Source organism: Branchiostoma belcheri, unplaced genomic scaffold, assembly GCF_001625305.1.
Source record: "Branchiostoma belcheri isolate BF01 breed outbred unplaced genomic scaffold, Haploidv18h27 scaffold77, whole genome shotgun sequence".
In the NCBI taxonomy this organism is placed as follows: domain Eukaryota; kingdom Metazoa; phylum Chordata; class Leptocardii; order Amphioxiformes; family Branchiostomatidae; genus Branchiostoma; species Branchiostoma belcheri.
Window position 1 is genome coordinate 268,794 of NW_017804431.1, and position 22,905 is coordinate 291,698.

The 22,905-nt window shown below is 37.5% G+C and overlaps 1 protein-coding gene across 1 annotated transcript in view; it reads left to right on the plus strand.

The window, feature by feature from the left end:
- LOC109485601 (ras-related protein Rab-22A-like) overlaps positions 1-13,181 on the plus strand; it is an 18,029-nt gene extending 4,848 nt beyond the window's left edge. Inside the window, exons 2-6 of the mRNA XM_019789287.1 lie at positions 4,881-4,977; positions 6,318-6,387; positions 10,495-10,588; positions 11,234-11,389; positions 12,944-13,181. Of these exons, the coding sequence (XP_019644846.1) occupies positions 4,881-4,977; positions 6,318-6,387; positions 10,495-10,588; positions 11,234-11,389; positions 12,944-13,146 (620 nt within the window). The 3' untranslated portion in view covers positions 13,147-13,181. The remainder of the gene's footprint in view (positions 1-4,880; positions 4,978-6,317; positions 6,388-10,494; positions 10,589-11,233; positions 11,390-12,943) is intronic.
- The last annotated feature ends 9,724 nt before the right edge of the window (positions 13,182-22,905 follow it).

Genomic DNA, 22,905 nt, shown 5'->3' on the forward strand with positions numbered 1-22,905 from the left:
ATGTCCGGGATGATGCACGTCTTTTATTTTACCGTAGCTGTTTTGATATTGGAGTAAATGCTTATTTTCGAAACATCCCCATTTCTTTGAAATGGTTTCGTCCGTTTATGCAACTGTTACTGCGCTAATGACGACCAGTCGCGCTGTCCTGATACACCGCGAATGTGCGAGTGTTCCCTGTAGACAGTCCCGGGAGTCATTTTTTTCGCACATTCCAGGAGCCAAACCAAAATACGTTCATGAACCGAGTCCAAAAAACCGAAACGTGAAAATCGGATGATCGGACCTGATGTACATTTCTCTTTCTATAGATTGTACACACAATACACACATCTTTAGATAATCTGGCCATGGCAGGTAAAAAAAAGTAACCCTGAATCATACTAGATTAGCGTAAATGCATGTTAATGCGTTCAAAACAAGAAAAAAATTGTTTCCGGGTATTAATCTCTTGAATCACGGCGCTGAATATTGACGCAAAAATATTTCGGGCATCGCGCGCCCTTCCCGCGTCACGTGTAGGCATCTCGCATCTCTGATTGGTTGTTGGGTCTTAATATGACTGAGCCGACGCGCGTTTAAACAATTTTTCTTTGTTCGATTTATCACACTTCACAGAGAATTGTCGCCAATGGCTACTTCTTTTTGTTGCAATATATAATACTTCACGGAGAATTGTCGCCTATGGCTTCTTGTTTGCTATTTTGGTGTAGTTAACATGTACTTGCTGACCAAGACAATAGAGATCTAATAAACATTTATAATTAAAGTTAGGCCACACCAATTTAATTTGTTGTTTCTCTGATTCGCCTTGTCCATTTTTTCTGATGTGCAAAAAAAAAATTTTTTTTGTTCTAAATCAGCTACAAAATTCTCAATCAAGACATATTTTGGCCCAACGGTTGAAGAAAGTCCTTTTCTTCCCAGTTGTTAAAGTTTTTCAATGTAACAGTGCAATTTTGTTTCATCAAAAGTTCAAAATCTATCGTTTTAGCTGTAAACCAGCCTGGTATGTTCACTTCATGGCTCATATTGTAACATTTCCGGCTATCATGGGGTGCCTTGGCCTGTTTTTTTTTTTCCCTGTCGCTCCATATTTTTTTCAAATAAATCTGAGAAATAACAAATTAAATTGGTGTGGCCTAACTTGCCTTAAGATGATACCAATATATTGATAGATGTACCAATATGTCTGATGTATTCCATGCGAATAAGAGAAAGGGGGTAGAAATTATGACTGGACAGGCTCCAGTGCCACCAGTCTAACCCTCTAATCCTAGGTCAAATACACAGGACCAAACTTGTTTCTCCCGTCGCCAATGCCGGGTCTTGTCCCTGAGAAAACCTTAAGGAACAACACGTCCTTGTGAATACACAAGGAGTCCATAGTTAGCGTCTCAGCCAGAGAAAGTGTGTACACAAGACTCAGAGATTGCCTGGTAGAGCGGCGACAACTTTGGGAAGAAAGTTTGAACAGTTACTAGTTTATTGAGAGAAATAGTGAATTCTATATTGTTTCCCCTCTGTAACACGAGTCTTTGTCCCCATCAGTACACCTACAGGACAGTCTTGTTTTCAAAGGAGGGCCTCAGTAATGTAGCATGTTGTTTGGAGGCAACTTTGGGAAGAAAGTTTGAACAGTTATTATTTTATTGAGAGAAATAGTGAATTCTATAATGTTTCCCCTCTGTAACACGAGTCTTTGTCCCCATCAGTACACCTACATGACGTTTTCAAAATCATATCCAGTTGCTTGAGTAACTGTTTTTTGGCATATCGTATTACCTGGATGTCTAACCTTCATCGACGCACCTACAGGACAGTCTTGTTTTCAGAGGAGGTCCATAGTAATGTAGCATGTTGTTTGGAGGCAACTTTGGGAAGAAAGTTTGAACCAGTGAGGGCTCGAAATTCATTTTTGGGAATAGGTGCACTGGTACATTAGGACTTAGGTGCACAATAATTTTTTTGGGTGCACCATATGAAACAAAACCTAATTACAGATCTTACTGCTCCTCTTGTGAGCTTGAAATGGGAGCTACATTAATTTTGTAACTTCAAAATCTTCAAACAAGTACTACAACAAAGATTTTATTATTTTTCTGGTGCTTAGATGCCAAGAATATCCTGCATACTATTATCTAATATGTCCAAAAATACCTACAAAAATATTTGGGTGCACTGGTGCACCCACAAAAAAGAATTGGGTGCACAGGTCCAATTTTGGGTGCACTAAGGTGCACATGCACCCTCGCCACCCAGTATGAAAGTTCATCTGTGTTGGTAGTTTATCATAGTAAAACATTGAACAGCTTAATTCCAACACAAAGTTACACAGAGATCAAATTTTCAGCGACCACTGTTGCCTTCATCAGGATAATTAATGACCAATCACTTCACTGATAACTGACTTCAGGTCATTAATTATCCTGATGAAGGTGACAGTGGTCGCTGAAAATTTGATCTCTCTATAAACTGTGTAGGAATAAAGTTCAACGTTTTACAAAGTTTGAATAGTTATTGGTAAATGCTAAAACAACATTGCAGCCAACTAAATCAGATGTAATATACATGTATATAAATAAGGTTGCCAATAATTGTGTGATCTTTAATACAGATATGCAATTAACAAAAACAAAACATCATCTTTGACAAATAAAATAACACATGTCAATGAGAAAATTTGGTCCTGGACCACTAGAATTTGAAAGATGTATGAAAAGTTAGCCTCTACCAGGCTTCCAAATGGCAAACTTTTCTCCTTTAGGCCACACCAATTTGATTTCTTGGTTAACGGATTCGCCCGCTTCATTTTTTTTCAGATTTTCAAATAAAAATAAGAATTCAGAATCAACATTGTTACAGTTATTGCATCTTTCAATGCAGTGGTATCATTAAAAGTTCAAAGTTCATTGTTTAAATTTTGAACCAGCCTGGTGTGTTGACTTCATGGCTCCTATCGTACCATTTTGGGCCATAATAGGGTGCCTAGGCCTGTTTTTATTTTTTTATTTTTCGCCCGCCCGCTCCATTATTTTCCAGAAAAATCCCTTAACCAAGAAATTAAATTGGTGTGGCCTTACTGGACCAACTTCCCTGGCATGTTATCTGTCTATTTGGCCAATTTCTACACTTTTTCCAGCCACCTCTGAAGCCTGGTAGAGGCTAATAAAAAACCTCAAAAACATGCCTGAAACACTGAGCCAATCAATACATCTGCTTGGAGATTAGTTGAATAACACACACGTTAGGCCACAGCAGGTAAATTTTATGGATGACATCCTCCGCAGACTCCAAATCTAGTGCGAGCGGGTGAAAAAAAACAAGACGGGCCGAAAAAAACAAGGTTCCTACATTTTAAAATTTTGACTCAATCATTGTACAAATGGTTTTGATTCAGTGGGAACATCACATATGTAGCCAACATCACATATCACTGCATCAAAGTAAGAAACAAAACATTAGATCAGAGCCTTTTCTTGTCTCCTCTCTTCATAATTATCTGGCATCCACCTTCCGGCACGGCAACAGACATCTTTGCCCATTTTTGGCATGTTGACCACTGTCAGAAGGCAACAAAATTTCTTGTTTTTCTTTCCCCAAAATCAGGCGAAAATTAATGTGCGTGCTGATGTTATCCATAAAAATTACTTGCTGTGGCCTTATGATTTTATGACCATGTTGAGTTTATCTTAACAACAGGGTGTTAATTGGTTAATAAGAGTAAGTTTGTTGTTGTAAGTACTTTAGGAGTTCCTGTTGACTCTAAGACCACTCTTGGTCCCTTATATAAACTCTGGGATGGTGCCAGGACTAAGGCCGACTTTAGACTGACGACGGTATACGATCGCACGACAATCGTTGTGGGCGACGGCTGGCTTTAGACACATGACCAGAAAGCGTGGCGGACGCCCGCAGCGCCGGATGGCATGTCGCGCGCCAATTCAAAATGGCGAGAGAACCCCTTTTTTCGGCATGCTGCAGCTCGGACCCCCCGCTGAAGGATCGCACGATAGGGTCCGAGGTGGTAGTGACGACGATTCGAGGATTACCGTCGTGCGACTATTTTGATCGTCTTTAGACGGTGGTAAAATACCGTCGCCGGCAACATCTTGACAATAAACATTCGTACGACTATTTAACCGTCGTCAGTCTAAAGTCGGCCTAAGTTACATGTAGGTAGCAGTCTTGAAAAAGACTTTGGACAAGAACTTTCGATACTAATTTCTTGTACATTAAACATATGTATTCTAAACTCTAGGCCACACCAATTTAATTTGTTGTTTCTCAGATTCACCCTGTCCATTTTTTCCTGTTTGGCAAAAAAAAAAAATTTTTTTGTTCTGAATCAACTGCAAAATGCTCAATGAAAGACATATTTTGGCCCCAATGGTTGAAGAAAGTCGTTTTCTTTCTAGTTCTTAAAGTTTTTCAATGTAACAATGCAATTTTGCTTCATTTAAAGTTCAAAATCTATTGTTTTAATTATAAACCAGCCTTGTATGTTCACTTCATGGCTCATATTGTAAAATTTCCAGCTATCATGGGGTGCCTTTTTTTTATTTCGCTCTGTCGCTCCATATTTTTTCTAAAAAAAATCAGAGAAACAATAAATTAAATTGGTGTGGCCCTCTAAACCTTTGAAAATCGCAGTTAATGTACAATAACGATCTTTGATGAAAATATATACAAAAATAGATGCTGATTTAGGGATTTTTTTCTGCAAACTTTCCTGTAAAATTGATAGTTGACAGACAATAACATTTTCAATCTTCTTAATCTAAAGATAAAGAAAACTGATCACATGCATATAACAGAGTTTACTTCAAATTCCATTTTGTTGATTTTACAGAATTTGTTGTTTATTTTTTTACCCTCAGGAGTTGGGAAGACGAGTGTTGTGATTCGCTACGTGGGTAAACTGTTCAGTAAACATGTCAGCCCTACGATTGGTGCTTCCTTCTTCACATTCAAGATGTAAGTATGGTAGTTTTCATACATTGTAACATTTTTCATCAGGAGGGCTCGAAATTAACTTTTCTTCCTATTGTCCCAGCACTGTCCCAAAAATAATAACTTTGAGTTGCCCAGATGTGAGGAGATGGGGTTTTGTGCGCGTGAAAAATTTGCGCGCGCGTGAAAAATTTGCGCGTGAAAATATGCAAATTAGCCGATTCCCAAGGGATTTAAAAACTTTTTGCTGTTTTGGACTTAAAAATACAGATGAAAAGTCATGAAATAGAATTGAGTATCATATTATCACATTCTAGAGTACATAGCCTTGTTTTGTAAACTTTTCAGTGACTTTTAGGTGATTTTCAAAGTTTAAGTTTTCACGCGCAAAAAAGTTTGAAATTTGCGCGTGAAAGAAACTGCTTCATAAAATGCCAAATCAAGCTTATAGAATGGAGAAAAGCCTGGAATTGTTAAATTTAACAATACAAAACCTTGTATTAGTAACTGTTCCATGTTTTTCTGGCAAATTCAAGTAATTTTTTAATTTTGATGTTTCTTGGAAGATATGCAAATTAACCTATTCCCAAGGGACCTAAAAATTCAAACTGAAATTTCAGGTTGTAGATGGAAAATCATGTTACAGGGTAACATTTTTCTGCATTAGAATTTGGTACTGCATATTTTCTGACATTTTGAAAGGACTTTAATTTTTCACGCGCAAATTTTTCACGCGCGCGCAAATTTTTCACGCGCAGAAAACCCGTTCCCGATGTGAGGATGAAGTGTCCCAAACTATTTTTTGAGAAGTATTGTATGACTTCAACTTGAAGTCAACTTTATTTTGCTTATGTTCACTCCCAGGCGCACTACAGACAGGAAATTTGGCGGGAGTTTTGGGATCCAAAAGTCAGGATGTGTGCCTGATAAACAAAAGAAGGGCTGATATTCTGATGTTGATTATTTTTCTATTGTCTCAAAAATGTCCCAAAGTGTCTTTTTAGTTGTCCCAGCCTAAATTGTAGTGAACTTCCGGTTTTTATATCTTTTGTCCTGAACATGCTATGGACTTGATGTTTTGGTGACAGATAGCTTATCCTGTCAGGAATAAGTGGTGTGAGTTTGGTCCCCCTAGCAGCTTGTTCTGGAACTGCAGGGCACTTTCTGGCAAAATGTTTCAAAGCCAATACTAGTAGTAAGTCCAGATAGGAACAACATATTTTCATCATTTTTGGTGTGTAGGTAGCTGAGAGAAAGATGAACCTAATTAAATGCAAATTATGCAAATGAGGACTTTATTTGCATACTTAATGAGGAAATTCTATAATTACAGTGTTTTATTTTGTTCTGCATTTTGTTTGTAGGACAGTAGATGACTACAGGGTAAAGTTACAACTGTGGGACACAGCAGGCCAGGAGAGGTTCAGATCCATGGTCAGTCTTTCTCCATAATTTTCTTTACGTCTCATTCTATTTTTTTTTTACCTGGTCCTTGCATACAGCGGCCAGATTTGGAATGTATGTATACAGCTGTTTCCTGTAATTTCAAGATTTTGGAAGTGATTTCCTTCAGCTGTTGTAAAATTCAATAAATAGATGAATGTCAATTTGAATCTTCCTAAACTTCTCTGGATTCCTGCTGCCTAACACCAGGGGTGCCAGAGTATACAGTGCAGTTTTACGGAATACAGTGCAATCATATTAGTATACTTGTCTTGTAAAATTGCACTGTATACTAGCAAAATTGCACTGTATACTATGCGATTGCAAGTTGTATGCCATAAAATTGCACTGTATACTCAGTCTAGAAAAATTGTACTGTATTTCATAAAATTGCACTGTATTCCGTAAAATTGCACTGTTACGGAATTTCATAAAATTGCACTGTATTCCGTAAAATTGCACTGTATTCCATAAAATTGCACTGTATTTCGTAAAATTGCACTGTATTCCATAAAATTGCACCGTATTCCATAAAATTGCACTGTATTTCGTAAAATTGCAAGTTGTATTCCGTAAAATTGCACTGTATTCCGTAAAATTGCACTGTATTCCATAAAATTGCACTGTATTCCATAAAATTGCACTGTATTCCTTAAAATTGCACTGTATATTCTAGCACCCCTGAACACTGTAACCAACAGGGAAACTTCGTAGCCAAACGGATACTGCAATGTTAAGAATAAACCTGAGGAGCCTATATGCTTGATGTGGATTTTTCTAGACACCCTCTATGACTTTCTAATCAAGCTTCAAACTGGTAATGTAAAATTTCAACTTTCTTCCAACACAACAGAAATGAAACACTCACACCATGAATTTCTGTTGCATTGAAACAAAGCTTTAAAGGGGGCCCTCAAGCCCTGTTCCGTAGAGCGTAATTGACCGTTTTAATTCTACGTAGAGCGTAGACGGACTGCTCTTAGACTAATATTTTTGCGTAGAGCGTAATCGCCATTTTAATTCTACGTAATGCGTTGTAGCCACTTGGAATTTATTGTAAAGCGTAATCGAGAGGTTTCCGAACTCAGCGTAGAGCGTTGTCGGGACCCCCCCTTGCAGGCCCTCTTTAAATTTTACAACACTTTACTCGAAGCTTCAGACGGCTTTCCCATTTCCTACAGTAAAAATGTCAGCTATGGTGGGAATGTGGCAGAAAATTCGGCTGTGTGGGGTTTCCCTTTGTAGGGATGGCCTTGCGGAACTAAAATGTTTGTCTTCCTGTCGTTTGGAGTATCATTTGGCAGGATGGAATTAGAATTAGCATGTAGCGTCACAAGTGATTCCCTTTTTCCCCGGTACATGTATCTCACTCAGTCCTGTCTTGTCACTTGTTTTAGATCTTTAGGCCACACCGATTTGATTTGTTGGTTCTCAGATTTTTTCAGAAAAAATATAAAGCGACAGGGTGAAATAAAAAATTTAAAAAACAGGCCAAGGCACCCCATGATAGCCAGAAATGTTACAATATGAGCCATGAAGTAAACATACCAGGCTGGTTTATAATCAAAACAATAGATTTTGAACTTTTAATGACACAAAATGAAATGGTTACATTGAAAAACTTTAAGAACCAGAAAAAAGGGACTTTTTTTCAATGGTTTGGGCCAAAATATGTCTTTCATTGAGCATTTTGCAGTTAATTAATTTTTTTTTTTCCAAATCAGAAAAAAATGGACAGGGCAAATCCATGAAACAACAAATTAAATTGGTGTGGCCTAGGCCTTAGGAATGACTGCTAGTGCAGGGGTTGAAATTCATTTTTAGAAAACTTATTTCATTCTGTAAGAAATTACAAAAAGAAATGCAAATTCATAACCCTGTGAATATGTCCTCCTTGTATGACTTAACTGTACTACCGTAACGGAATAATTATTGTTTCAACCACGATTTCAAATCACTGCAAAAACCTCTCTTTCCCTGTCGCAAAATGACACGTTCACCACAAAAGTTTCAAGTGAGAAAAATTGATAAAGATTGGTAATTTTTATTAATTGTCTCTGATTTCTTTTCTGAACTGATTTCATTTTGTTTTGATGTATGTATGTATGTTTTTTTCACAGTACAAATTAGTGCTGCATACCTAAACCCACATTTAGGTTCAGGTCCGGATTCAAGTCCAGAGGTTTAGGTTCAGTTCCGGACTTGTAAGTCCAGACCTAAACCCATGGCATATACAAAATTGCATGTTGGCAACCTTGCAATGTTGTCTGGGTGAAACTTTGGCCACATAAGATGGAGGCCGGTACTTGACGATGCCCGATGGCAATGTTTTCTTCATTTTGCAGCAAAGATTTTGCAATCTACGGAAGGTTTTAGGTGGTTTGGAAAGAAAAGGGGTATGTGAAATGGTCTTTTATGTTCTTAATAAGTCCGGACTCGGTTCTTGACTTTTAGTTTTTTTTGGACTTGAACCTAAACATTCTTACAAGTCCGGATCCAAGTCCAGTGAACCGGTATGCACCACTAGTACACATTATAGAACTCTCTAGATTTGCCCTTAGCTGCTATTTAGTATTGACACAGTACACACAAATTCAGGGTCAGGCTTTCATTTATCAAACGTGTCAGAACCTCCGCGGTGAAATAAAACAATGATCACAAAAGTTTCAAGACTCATAGTACATGTACAATTGCAACATGTATGTACTAGACATTTTGGAACTCTCTAGATTTGCCCTAGGGCCACACCAATTTAATTTCTTGGTTAAAGGATTTTCCTGCTTCATTTTTTTCTGATTTGCAAAAAAAAAATTCAGAATCAACTGCAAAATGCTGATATTTTGCCCTGAACATTTGCAAACAGTCCTTTTCTTCCTAGTTGTTAGTTATTCCATTTTTCAATGCAAATGTATCATTAAAAGTTCAAAATTCATTGTTTAAATTTTGAACCAGCCTGGTGTGTTCACTTCATGGCTCCTATCGTACATGTACCATTTTGGGCCATAATACAATGTAGGATGTCTAGGCCCGTTTGTATTTTTATTTTTTTCCTGCCTGCCCGCTACATTATTTTTCTAGAAGAAAGCCAAGAAATTAAATTGGTGTGGCCTAAGCTGCTATATATTGACACAGTACACACAGCTCCAGGGTCGGGCTTTCATTCATCAAACGTGTCAGAACCTCGGCGTGAAATGTCACGTCGTCCCCTCTCCCCCCGCCGCGACGGTCTTCACACGTCGTCTGGCCAGGAAACACGTCCGGGTAACAGCGGGCAGCGAAATGTCCGGCACGCTGCGAGAAGGAATAAACGACAGGCTTCAAAGTTGTTGACTGAAGTAGTTGTGTTAAAATAGAATGATAAAAAAAAGAGAGATAAAACTTCAGGCTACCTACATGTACATGTAGTCTCAATGGAACACAAACTAAAAGCCACGCTGCAAGAGAGAATAAGCGACAGGCATCAAAACTGTTGACTGTAGTTGTGTTAAAATGATGAAAAAAAGAAAGATAAAACAAAGGAACCAACTTAAAGCCATAGTTTTGCATGTCGCAAGAGAATAAGCGACAGGCATCAAAGCTGTTGACTGCATGAAGTAGTCGGTTAAAACGCTGAAAAAAAAAGAAAGATAAAACTAGGGACTACCTAGCCTCAATGGAACCAACTTAAAGCCAAAGTTTTGCATGTCGCAAGAGAATAAGCGACAGGCATCAAAGCTGTTGACTGCATGAAGTAGTCAGTTAAAACGCTGAAAAAAGAAAGAAAGATAAAACTAGGGTACACTAAAGCCTCAATGGAACACTAAAGCCACAGTTTCCGGCATCAAAATGTTTTCTGGGAAAGAGAACAAGCAACAGGTATCAAAGTTATTGACTGAAGACTAGTAGTCACGTTAAAATGATTTTTAAAAAACCTGGACTAGAGGGAACACTAACTTAAAGCTACAGTTTCTGTCGGCAAAATGTTCGGCACGCTTGGAAAGAGAACAAGCAACAGACATCAAAGTTGTTGACTGAAGATTAGTAGTAGTCGCGTTAAAATGATTTTACAAAAAGGTAGAACTAGGAACTACTGGGGACTTCTTCCCTTTGTTTCTCCAGGCTCCCATGTACTACAGAAAAGCCAATGCAGCTCTGCTGGTTTACGACATCACCTGTAGGGAAAGCTTTGAGAACATCCAGTCTTGGGTAGATGGTAAGTATGTGTTCTTATTTATTTTTATCAAAAACTTATAACTGTTCTCCAACTCCAAATATGACTCACCAGAAATTTTCGACTGAATCACTGACTCAGTCTTCCTCAGCTATCTGACCCAAGTGCTGTGGACACGTGATTTTTCCCACGTGTGACGTCAGCAAAGGGTCAAAGGTTGTCTGAAGTCGATATCGCCCCCCGTCCCGGTTGAGCGATGGTTGAAGTGCCCTGATGTATATGGCCTCTTTTATGCCTCTCTTGAAGTAGTCCTGTTCGGTATCCAAGATTCTGACCCCCTCTAGATCCACTGTCTTGGTGACTCTATGTGGATGTGCTGTGACACCTCAGATGCAACAGAACTTGGTCATCTATGTTCTAGAAACCTGGTTTTTAGTGAGCGCTCAGTTTCCCCGATATAAGATTTTGGAAAATTTCCTGGTGAGTCAAATTTGGAGTTGGAGAAGAGTTTTTCATAATGTAATTTACCAACTCAGATGAACTTTCATGCTGTTCTTATTTATTTTTATTTATTGGTTTGCCTGTTGAGCACACACAGCCAATTGTAGATGTAGAAGCTTTTTTTCCATAGGACACAGAAAACAATATTTTTTGTGATGATTGTTTCTTCTTGTTTGTAATGGACAGAGTTGAAGAAAAATGTGGAAGGCACGATCATCATGTGTGTGATCGGCAACAAGACGGACCTAGCGTCTCGGCGTGAAGTCAGCCGAGAAAAAGCAGAGCAGTACGCCGACTCTATAAACGCACTGTACTACGAAACATCAGCACTGACTAATGATGGTAAGTAGACAACCTAATATACATGTACTGTACAAGCTTCTGAAAATAGATTTTGTAATGACAATGACAATGACAATGAACTTTATTGCATGTTCACGCCCTACACGGGCCAAATGCACTTATAAGTTAAATAACTTGGTAACAAGAATAGAAGAAGCCATTGTTACATTCGCGTGCTATTTCTCTATCTACAGGATCTAACTACAGGATCTCTTCTCTCTTTTTGAAACATGTAGGAACAAATTTACATAGTTTTTCAATTATATCATAGCGCTTGGATGTCATGATATGTTTGAACAATTCTATTTTCGGCAAGTATGCATATTTCTTTTCTAACTGTAAGGAGCTAATAAAGGATTTCCGGATGTCATTGTATACCGCACATTCTAAAACAAAGTGTGCTTCATCCTCTATACAGTTATAGTTACATAGAGTGCAAATTCTGCTGTTTGCGGGAGTCTGGTTATACCTACCGATTTCGATCTGTAATTGGTGATCACTAATCCTTAATTGTAGTTACTAAGTATATATGATGTTGGGGTTTTCTTTTACACAACTAGATTTTGCTGGCTTTTTGTGTCATTTGTTCAAATGTGCCTAATGCTAGATTAGCTTATTCAATTTTCAGCTTTCTCAAATTTTGAAACCACATGAAATTTTTTTCACACCTTGTGTCCATATTACTTTCATTTACCATGTAGGAATCCATTTAACTCTAGATGTTTCTTTTTGTGTCATTTTGTTTGTAACGGTTATGAATATTGTAATTAGTTGATGAAATATTGTGACTTGCTAAGTCCCCTGATAAGAGTGACTCTCATTTTCATCAACTTTTGAAATCACATTTTTTCATACCTTCATATTATGTATGTCTTCAGCAAATATGGTGACACTATTGAAAGTTTACTTGTACAAATTACAGTACTAACTTGTTGGTTTTACGGTAGTTGAATACGAATTGAATTGTAAACCTTCAGCTTTTGCTGCAAGGCTGATTTCCCAAGGCATTGTACTACTAGTACTTCTACTAAGGCCATACCAAGTAAATTTTATGGATGACGTCCTTTGGAAACCCTAAATCTAATGCGAGAGGGCGAAAAAAAAAAATTTGCAAGAAGGGCCCTAAAAAGCAAGATGTCTAGATTAGAAATATACTAATAGACGACAAATGTTAGGACACAAATTGAATGAGGTGACAAGAAGTCTTTTATTCATCATCAAAACAGCAATAAATCAGGTGGAACAGCAGTTGTCATCTTGTGCTTTGGGGAGATAGATGGAGCGGTCAGCAAGTTTCTTCAAATGTGGCAGCATGTACCAAACTAAACTATCCTAAAGGAAGTCATGATTTCCTTGCTTGATGCTTCATAAGCTTTGGTCCGTACAAACCTATTTGTGGCACTGTCGTGACTCTTTGGTCATAGTTACAGGAAGCAGAATTTCTTGTTTTTTTTTCTGGGAACTGTGAGGCCAAAATCAATGCGCGCGCGAACGTCACCCATAAAATTTACTTGGTGTGGCCCAACAGTAACTTCATACTTTCGTTTGTCACAGGAATCCAGGAGGCATTTTTACAGGTGTCGCTGTCGCTGATCAAGCTCAGTCAGACGGACAAGTCCAGCGGTTTGACCGTTTACGACGGGAGCGCGAGTCTTCTCAACGCCGACGGAATTATCGAGGACGGAATGCACGACATGAACAATCACAGACGGCGAACGGACTCGGAAGACTCAAACACACCCGCCTGTTGCAGCTAGCTGAACTAGTCCAACCTTCTCATCAGTGATGGTTTTTCAGCACTGCCACCTAGCACACTGTTGCAGAACTGCAGTGCATGACGCAAGTTACTTCTCAAAGATGATTTGAACTTGCACCGAGTGTTTCACTCAACACCTGTGAGAAATGTGAACAAGGTGGATTGCTTGTGAAGAGATGGCAAGCACCTGATGTCTCGGGAATCGAACCCGGAACCCATGAGATCTGTGAATTTGCTGATTCTCATGATGGTGATTTCTCTGTGTGGTTTTCCAAGGAATCACCTACACGTACTTCTCGAATGTCGTACTCAAGTGATGTTTTTTGATTGTTCTGTAAGTGTTCTACATAATTGAAGCATTCATAATTGATTTGTCTTGTTCTCTGATTATATCAGTTTTGATGCAATTAGTACAGCATTAATTAGACTTCGTTTATAGATTGAGTAGATTAAGATACATTTTGTACATATGATGTTGTTTAATTAATATTCAAGAACCACCTTTATACAGTGTACCTCCTTCTTAAACAGTTTTGAACTTTGCAAACTGTCAAATGTGATTCTCATCTTAATAGCAGTACTTCAAAATAAATACTATTAGAAATTGAAGTCTATACGAAAGTCTAGTCTCTACATTGCTTGATACATGTGCGTAAACTAGTGTAAATACTGCATACTCTGTTCAGTTCAGTTTATTGTTAAGAATTCATGTTTTTCAGGTTTCTCCCAGATAAAATCTAGAAAAGATGATGAAACAAAATTACCCTTCACATAGATTTTGAGTAGAGTAACATTAAAACTTATTGTTATTATCATACATGTAGACTTATTTTTGAAAGCCATTGTCTTGGTGTACATGTATTGTCCCTGTTACGTTCTTTTTGGATTGTTAATTTTGGTCTTTTCCTAAAAATAATGTTGAACTGTCATCAATATGCGACAATACTAACATCCACATAGGGTCATTTAGTGTTATAAAAGAGTTAAAACAGAGGCAAATCAATACCACAATGTACACACGTGAAAATGCACTTCTCTTTCGTGTATTAGGCCATGTTGATTTGATTATATGGATGACATCCTCTGGGAACCCCAAAACTGATGCGAGCGTCCGAATAAAAAAAAGTTTGGCAAAAGAAAAGTTGCTTTCATTCTGAACTCTACATGGCCTTGAAGGTTGAACAAATGACATGGTAAGGTATGGCGAATAATCTTCTCTTCAAATTCATTTCTTTACATTTTCGTCTTTTTCGTTTGATTTTGGCATTCTACGACATTGATTTTGTTTTCCAATATTTTTTGTGCAACTTACGGTATATATTTGCTAATTTTGCAACTGTTTTGTACGATTTACAACATGGTTGAAACCTTTTTTTTTTGGAAACGGCCGAAAATTCATGCACGCGCGGATGTCATCCATATAATCAAATCAACATGGCCTTAATGTCACTTCTTAACAGTGCCTTGGGATAGCCACTTAATGATGATATTGTAATCTGTATGTCATGTAATAATTGTGTATAATATGCCTATTGTTTGCTATAATGGCTGTATAGTTGAATATAGCTGCAATTTTGTATTTGTTGTCCTCAAGGAAGTTACAAAGATTAAGATTGATTAAGTAATGATAATTAAATGCTGACTTGTGTTATTTTTGCAAACATCCACATCTTTGTAAACTTGCTAACAATTCATGCATTTTATTGTTACAACTGTACAACGTTGCCAATGTAATATCCCTTTGGTGCAAGTGTAGTTAAGAACCCAGTTTATATAATTTACAATGTCGTGTAGAAAAATTCATTTCAAAATGTATAGGAACTAGAGCAGAGTACAGCTACATATACATGTACTTTGTATGGCTTTCGTCTTGTCCAAGTTTCAGGTGATTTAGCACTGAAAGAAAAATGTCACAGACAATGCATTGCCCAACTGTACTTGCCTCTGAAACTTCAGGAGTGTACTAAAAATGAATTCAGGGCTGGACCCTGTACCATTCTCCTGAGTTCTTCTTTGAAAGGATATACATTGTATGTAAAACCTACAACTAGCAGCTCTGATCTTACATTGTGGTGACAGTTACCCGGTATACATGGTAAACAAGTTATTTTTGCTGTAGGTGTTAGTGCAATATGAACCTTTATTATCATCAATGTATGAAGGTGAATAAATGCTAATCTTGATGCTGCAATTAACTCTTAGTTTTTGTCAGTCTTTCTTTTAATTAATTGTTAGGCCATGTTGATTTGATTATATGGATGACATCCGTGCGTGCGAATTTTCGGCCGTTTCCAAAAAAAAGAAGTTTTCATCCATACTGTAAATCGTACAAAACAGTTGCAAAATGAGCAAAAATATACCATAAGTTACAAAAAAAATTAATAAAAACTATACCAATGTCGTAGAATGCCAAAATCAAACGAAAAAAGACGAAATTGTAAAGAAATGAACTTGAAGACTAGATTATTCGCCAAACCATATTCTGTGCCATTTGCTCAACCCCCATGACCACGTAGATTTCATAATGAAAAGAACTTTTTTTTTTGCAAAACTTTTTTTTTATTCGCACGCGCACATCAGTTTTGGGGCTCCCGGAGGATGTCATCCATATAATCAAATCAACATGGCCTTACTGGCCAAAAAAAAAAACCCGTCTGATAAAATGTATACGCTTCAGAGGCATCCCTCTTTCAAAATGAAATGGATGTTTTGATATATAATGTACTATTCGAAAGCAGGTGTATCTATCAAACAAATGTTCACTTGGTACAATGCATTTTGGTAGATACATGCATTTTCTTTCCCATAACTCGTATTTCCCTTAGAAATATCCTAGACTGGAACTCGTTGCCACCAAGCACAGTTGGGGCATCATCACTAGAAAGCTTTAAACAACTCCAACTAAATGTGCAAAAATTGAGTGTAACAGGTCGTTCAGTGTGATATACATGTAGCTAGCTGCCGCCGCAGAAAAAGAAGGTTAGAAGAATCAAGCAAACAAGTATTAAGAATACAATATATTCTAAACATGCATATGGCAGAGTCAAAAACCCTGGTATACAAAATTTCCTCCATCCACAATCCATGGCTAAACTAACAATGAATTACCACTGATTAAATGACGGCACATTTTATAATACTAACGTTAATTGTATAGAAAACAAAGTTCGTCTTGTCTTAGAATACACATAACAACCATTTATTTATTTATTTCCTTGTTTATAAGAACCATTGTTGATCTCACTGTGCTGTACATGTTGGTTTACCCTAAATATGTAACGTTATTCATCTAGCAAAAGACATTTTTTCTGATCTGAGCTTGGTATTTTTTAAAAATCTTATTCACATTATATTTATTGAATATTGGGCAAAAAGCACAAGTTTACGTATATAACACCTTCTACTGAAAAACATAAAACAAGTGTAAAATACATTGACAAGATACATGCATAATTACATATGAATGAAAACCAAGCAGATGCATGGTGGAAGGTAAAATCGTAACAGCTTGGGGATTGCCATAGTTATACGCCTGGCAGGGACTCTGTTTCCATTGATATGATATTGAGAATGACACCGAAAATTCACAACTTGATTTCATTCTTACACATTCTTCGTCAGTGTGATAATATTCAGTTTGTTGTCATGAAGAAAATACCAGGTTCAAACTGAAGCTATCTCTGTCCTTGGTGCTGAAAGCTATCCCTACACAACGCCCCCCTCCCCTGTTCGTAAGAATATTGCGCCGTTGCCGAGCATTTTCACCTCCCATAACCGCATAAATCGGCTCCTTTTCTCTGTAAAGGCAGTTCTCACAACTCTGTAGCTTATCTAGGGGAACATAATTGCCCAAAATAGTCCCGTTCGTCCGAAAATCCTTCGTAAATTTTTCACGGTCGCATGCATTACCGAGTAGGAGAGTCTTCGGTAGAAGGTGGAACGATAGAAGGTACGTCATTTTCTCTAATTCCAACAAAAATGCAATTATGGCATGCGCTTTATACTAGATAAATAATTCAAAACAATAGTTGACCAGGTTGTCGATAGAATTTGTTGGAAATATTACATCGAGGAAGGGGGAGGGGATGTTCTTACGTCATCCCTGCATGTCCGTGACCGTTACTAGGCATTATGGGAAGTGTGAAATTGGTGAATAAGCTGTTTATGTGCAGTATGAAACATATCACTCTTGCCCAATTTGCCTATTAATTGTAAATTTATTTGCTTTATTTATTTTACTTTATTCCGTCACGGTGGTAGAATAGGGCCACACCAATTTAATTTGTTGGTTCTCGGATTTTTTCAGAAAAAATATGAAGCGACAGGGCGAAAAAAATTAAAAATAAAAAAAAAAGGTCTAGGCATCCTATTATTGCCGGTAACACAAGTCAAAACCCTAGTAACAAAAGTTTACAACAGTATACAAATGTAACGGTTATGAATATTGTAATTAGAGTAATATGTAAATGACCATGTGGAAAGACTTGTATTTGAGAGCTATGCATACATTTGCGCGTTAGGTAGGCACTGATTGGTTGGTGAGAGCAACCAATCAGGTTAGGGACTATTGTGAACAGAGTTGGGCTTGGGAAAGACAATCGCTGTGTAAGTTAGTCGTGACCTGGATCCAAGGTATGTGTACATGTTTAGTTGTAGCTCTGTAGATAAGTAGATTGTATAACTGCTAGTACCACATCTGTGTAATCCTAGACCATTGGTAACCCTCTGTGTAACTACGTGCTAAACTCCTTGTGAACCATTAGACCACATCTACCTGTTTTAGAGTTAACATACGGATCAATAAACCCGGCTCAGCAGAAGTAATCGAACTGTTTGGATCTTTCTCTAATAGTATACTAAGATATATAGAAGCTAAGATACCAAACGACCACTAGACCTCAAATATTACACAAATTAAAACATTACAATGTGGAATATAACAACCTTTTCATTTTTATTCAATACAGTGACTTAAATAACACCTTTAGGGCTACATTTCATAATGAAGCAAAGTAAAGCAGTCCAAGCATCAATTGCTCTAAAATGAGACATTTTCAATGTAAATGACATTTCTAAATGTAAAAGAAAAAAAAATATTTACAAACATATTGCACAACAAAATACTAATCTTTTACTATTAACATATTTTAAATATGGAATGTTACCTAATAGTATGCTTACTATATATAGTATAGTTCTGATGCCACCTAGCTAAAGCCTGTCACACATAGCCTAGTGCTGCATACCTAAACCCACATTTATGTTCAGGTCCGGATTCAAGTCCAGAGGTTTAGGTTCAGTTCCGGACTTATAAGTCCGGACCTAAACCCATGGCATATACAAAATTGCATGTTGGCAACCTTGCAATGTTGTCTGGGTGAAACTTTGGCCACTTAACATGGAGGCCGGTACTTGACGATGCCCGATGGCAATGTTTTCTTCATTTTGCAGTAAAGATTTTGCAATCTACGGAAGGTTTTAGGTGGTTTGGAAAGAAAAGGGGTATGTGAAATGGTCTTTTATGGTAATAAGTCTGCACTCGGTTCTTGACTTTTAGGTTTTTTTGGACTTGAACCTAAACATTCTTACAAGTCCGGATCCAAGTCCAGTGAACTGGTATGCATCACTAAGGTCATAGCCAAACACTGCCAAACTCCCCCAACATTCAGAATTGGACAAGAGATTGGACCATGGTTGAGGGCTGGTTAGCTGGTGCTTGGCAGTAGGTCAGCAGTGTTCAGGTCGTGTACAGGAGTCAAATCTGACTCAAATTTAACCCAAATCCGATTTAATTCATACAGAAAGGTGAACATGGCCTACATTTTGGCAGACTGCTCCCGGTCCCGTATCCCAAACTTCAGCCAAGCTGATGAAGACTGAGCGATTCAGTCGAAAATTTATGGTGAGTTTATTTGGTTTTATAGTTGGAGAACAGTTCAATTTTCTTCAAACATACTGTTATGTTCTTTAAAATAGTTACCAAATTCTTATAAGAAGATGGCAACTATGCATTTTAACCTTTTACCAGCAACCTAGTCCCTTAACTCAACCATAGAGAACTACATTGTAGTATCCAAGTGGCTACTATGTTGAGCTTATACAATGTATAATGCGTCCAAAAGATTCAAAGTAGATCTACATAGAAAGTTTACCCACATGCAGACCTCACAAGTCATTTTGATTGCATATGATTTAAAGAATTAACGTAATTAATGTATTAATTACAGATTTATCAGTATATGCTGTCATTACACTTTTACTGACCACATGCACGGATATTTAGAATAATAATATTATATTATGTGTATTTTCACTACAAACTTTTACTCAGTTTTTTCAAATGGCTTGTGATATAAAAAAACATTTGACAGTCAAAAGTAAAATAAGCGCATAGTGTACAGTAAACCATATTTTTCTTCTCCAAAGAAATAAAGTCAATGACCTGGACTAGATGTCTGTCACCATGGTAACTAGAATTGTAGCAGACACCCTGTGGTGTTGGGTTACAATATGTAGCAGGCTAGAGCTACATGTAGAGTGGCTGCTCACCACATATTATATATGATTAATTGTGTTCAAGTAACAATAAACAGAGAAATTGTTTGTTAGGCTAGACCAATTGTGACGCTGAACATTATAAATTTGCTTTGCAACTGCAAGTTAAAGTTAACCCTTGACGTCCTGCTGGCATTTTTTACACAATATTTTCAAACAATCAGGTCGTAGACCCAACTTCTTTTGCCTGCAGTGGCATAGTTACTTCTGCATTCGTTGCGTTTCGCTGCCGTGTGATGCGTTACATGAGAAATACCCCCAAATCATATACATACACAGGATGCTATGTAGATGGTACTGTATATGTGCAACCCATATAATTATGTTTACCGAAGGAAAACATATTAACACTGGTCGCATCAATTTTGGAAAGTCACAAGGCATTTGGAAACTCAAGTAAAAATTGATTTTCAACATTCAAGTTTCACATCAGTGTGTAGCTCTTGGTGTAATGAGCACAGTGATATGAAAATTATTGTTCTGCAGTGTTCATAACTTAAGATATCATAAATAATAAATACAAGCAGACCAGTGGTCTTTCCTAACAGCCCGTCAGGCCTAACAACTAGCCCGCAAGTTTTAATTACAGGACCTTCGGTCTAAAGGCACTTAGACTACAGGCTAGATTCCCAGCCCGCGGGCTGATTTAGTCAAAAACCATTCAGACCGTCAGGCTAATTTCACCCCGCGGTCTGCAAATTCTGGTCAAAGAGGTGCAAAAAGCCCAAAACAAAGGCATGGAAGGCGTGAATTGATTGATGTTTGCAGACTGTCTGTGCCAATTTCAGCCTGGTGGGGTAAGGATTCAGACCTCACGGACTACATCTCAGCCCGCGGTCTGATCCAAGTGATATGTAAAACTTCATTCTCAAAGCAGAAAATTAAGGAAGAAGAGCATAATCCACACCCCTCTGTTAACAGTGTTGTACATTTTTGCCGCTTTCAACCTCACTCACTCACTCATTCACTCAGCTTCGCATGATCTTTCATTTCAACTAGGCCACAAAAAAGAAGAGCTTACAAACACGTTCTGTACCAGCTTGGTTTAGAAAATGAAACAATTTTTTTCTCATGTACATCCTGAATGTCATTGAAGTTCAGTTCAGTTCAGTTGAAACATTGGGGAAATTATGTTACAGACAGTTTTGCCGGACAAAATTCTAGTATATCAGCCGAGTATATTAAGCAAGAAGCCTTAATACATGTATTGCAACTTAAACCTGCTTTCAAAGCAATGGACTTATAAAATCCTCAGTCCATTTCTGTTCAACCATGGTTCAACAGTTCTCAGGTAATTATCCTGATCAAGGAACAATTGTTATGCGGGATCAAACTAAGTTTAGCTATTGTTTTTGACATGCAAATGCCACTGTCCAATTATCAAGTTGGACTATTGTTGAGTTGCACGTCGAATTACAGTACCCCTATCTGGGCAGCTTGTACTGGGTCACCCAGTAGGAGCCTGAAAAGATGTCCGACTATCTTAAAAAATAAAACTAGGATTCTCATCATTAATTTCTTGTTAATAATCTAAATCTAATCTAATATAATCTAATCATAATACTACAAACTAGTTGTGGGATAGAAAGATTTGGCCAAGACATGGTTCTCACCGTGTGAACCCAGGATATCTGACACTGTCATTACAATGTCATAAGGTTTTCTGATAGGATATTTTTTCGGGCTATTGAGCTACCCAGTGCAAGCTGCAAAGTGTCACCCGTGTCAGGGTAGCCCGACCAGACTCTCTAATTTCATAATTGGACAGGTATGAATGATAACATGCATGGAAATTCATTTTGAAAATTTTGTTCCTGCAGGAAATTTCTGGAAAATCTACTAAGACATTGTAGATTCCTGCAGATAGAATCCTTCCTAGAATTCGCAAGAATTCGCAAGAATTTTTGCAGGAATGACTGTATAATAAATATATACAACTGTTAGGCCACATCAATATTGTAGTCTCCACCAGACTCCTTTGCAGGCTAAATAAATAGTAGCAATCGGCTAAGGCATGGAGGTAGCTCCATGGCTAAGGGGAACATCATTGGCCAGAGGAGTTGGCCGGCCATACAAACTTAATATAATGTCATTACTTGTTTCTCAGACTCATTCACTTGAAGAAGAATCCTGTTCTATAAAATTACAACATTACATCAATATTCTCTCAAGGTCACCTTAGTAATTGATCAATGATCATCTGATTTTTTGTATGTCATGACAATTCATGCAGTCTGATAACTCAATGAAATTCAATGCTTTTGCTTCCCCTTTCTCCAGTTGTAAACACGTCTAACATTGATCAGATTCTGACTGGAGACTAACTTCAAGTTGTTGCGTGGAAGTTAGAACTTGTTAATTTTATCATAATCACCTCCCCTCCCCTTTTGTCACCCATTTTTAAAGAAACTGTGTTCTTTGTGTCTAGGGGATAACAAGCGTTCACAATGTAATTCATAGAACAGCGTCCAGATTAAATTTGGACTTTCCAGAGCACTTTGGACAAATGCTTCTAGCTGTCTTCAGCTTATACTTACAATGCTAATATTTTGTAAACAACTTCCCTGTCACCGTACGGATCATAATGACCCCCAGCGGGGGTCGTCACGCATCGTTAAAAATCGAAAAATCTTAAGATTTTTCTTTAAAATCTCAAGATGTTTCGGAAAATCTCAAGATTTTTCAAAACCATCCCAAGATTTTTCTTAAAAATCTCAAGATTGTTTCAGATAATCTCAAAGCATCTAAAGATTTTTTAAAAGAATCTCAAGATTTTTATAAACAATCTCAAGATTATTTCAAACAATCTGGAGATTTTTTTCAAAGTCATCTTAAAATTGATGTCTAAACTTCATGTAAGATTCATATTAATCAAAGTCAGAATATTCCGGAAGGTTTTATTGCTGTGTAAGTTCTGAGTCTTGAGAGTTTAGGCGAGTTGATGAAGATAGTTTTTTTAAATTTTTCCATGGAGCTTGTCAATGGTAGATTAACATTTTTCAGTGTCTTCTGAGTCCTCTTTGTGACTCGGGTGGATTAGCGATACAACTATGGTATCAAATGTGGCATAGCTGCATAGTTGTTCTTAACATATGTCTGTGCAATCTGATGGTTGAGTATTCTTGCATAACAGTCAAGTGGTAAATTCTTGCATCACATACATTGTAAAAATTTACAGGACTGTCATACATGTACATCAGAACTA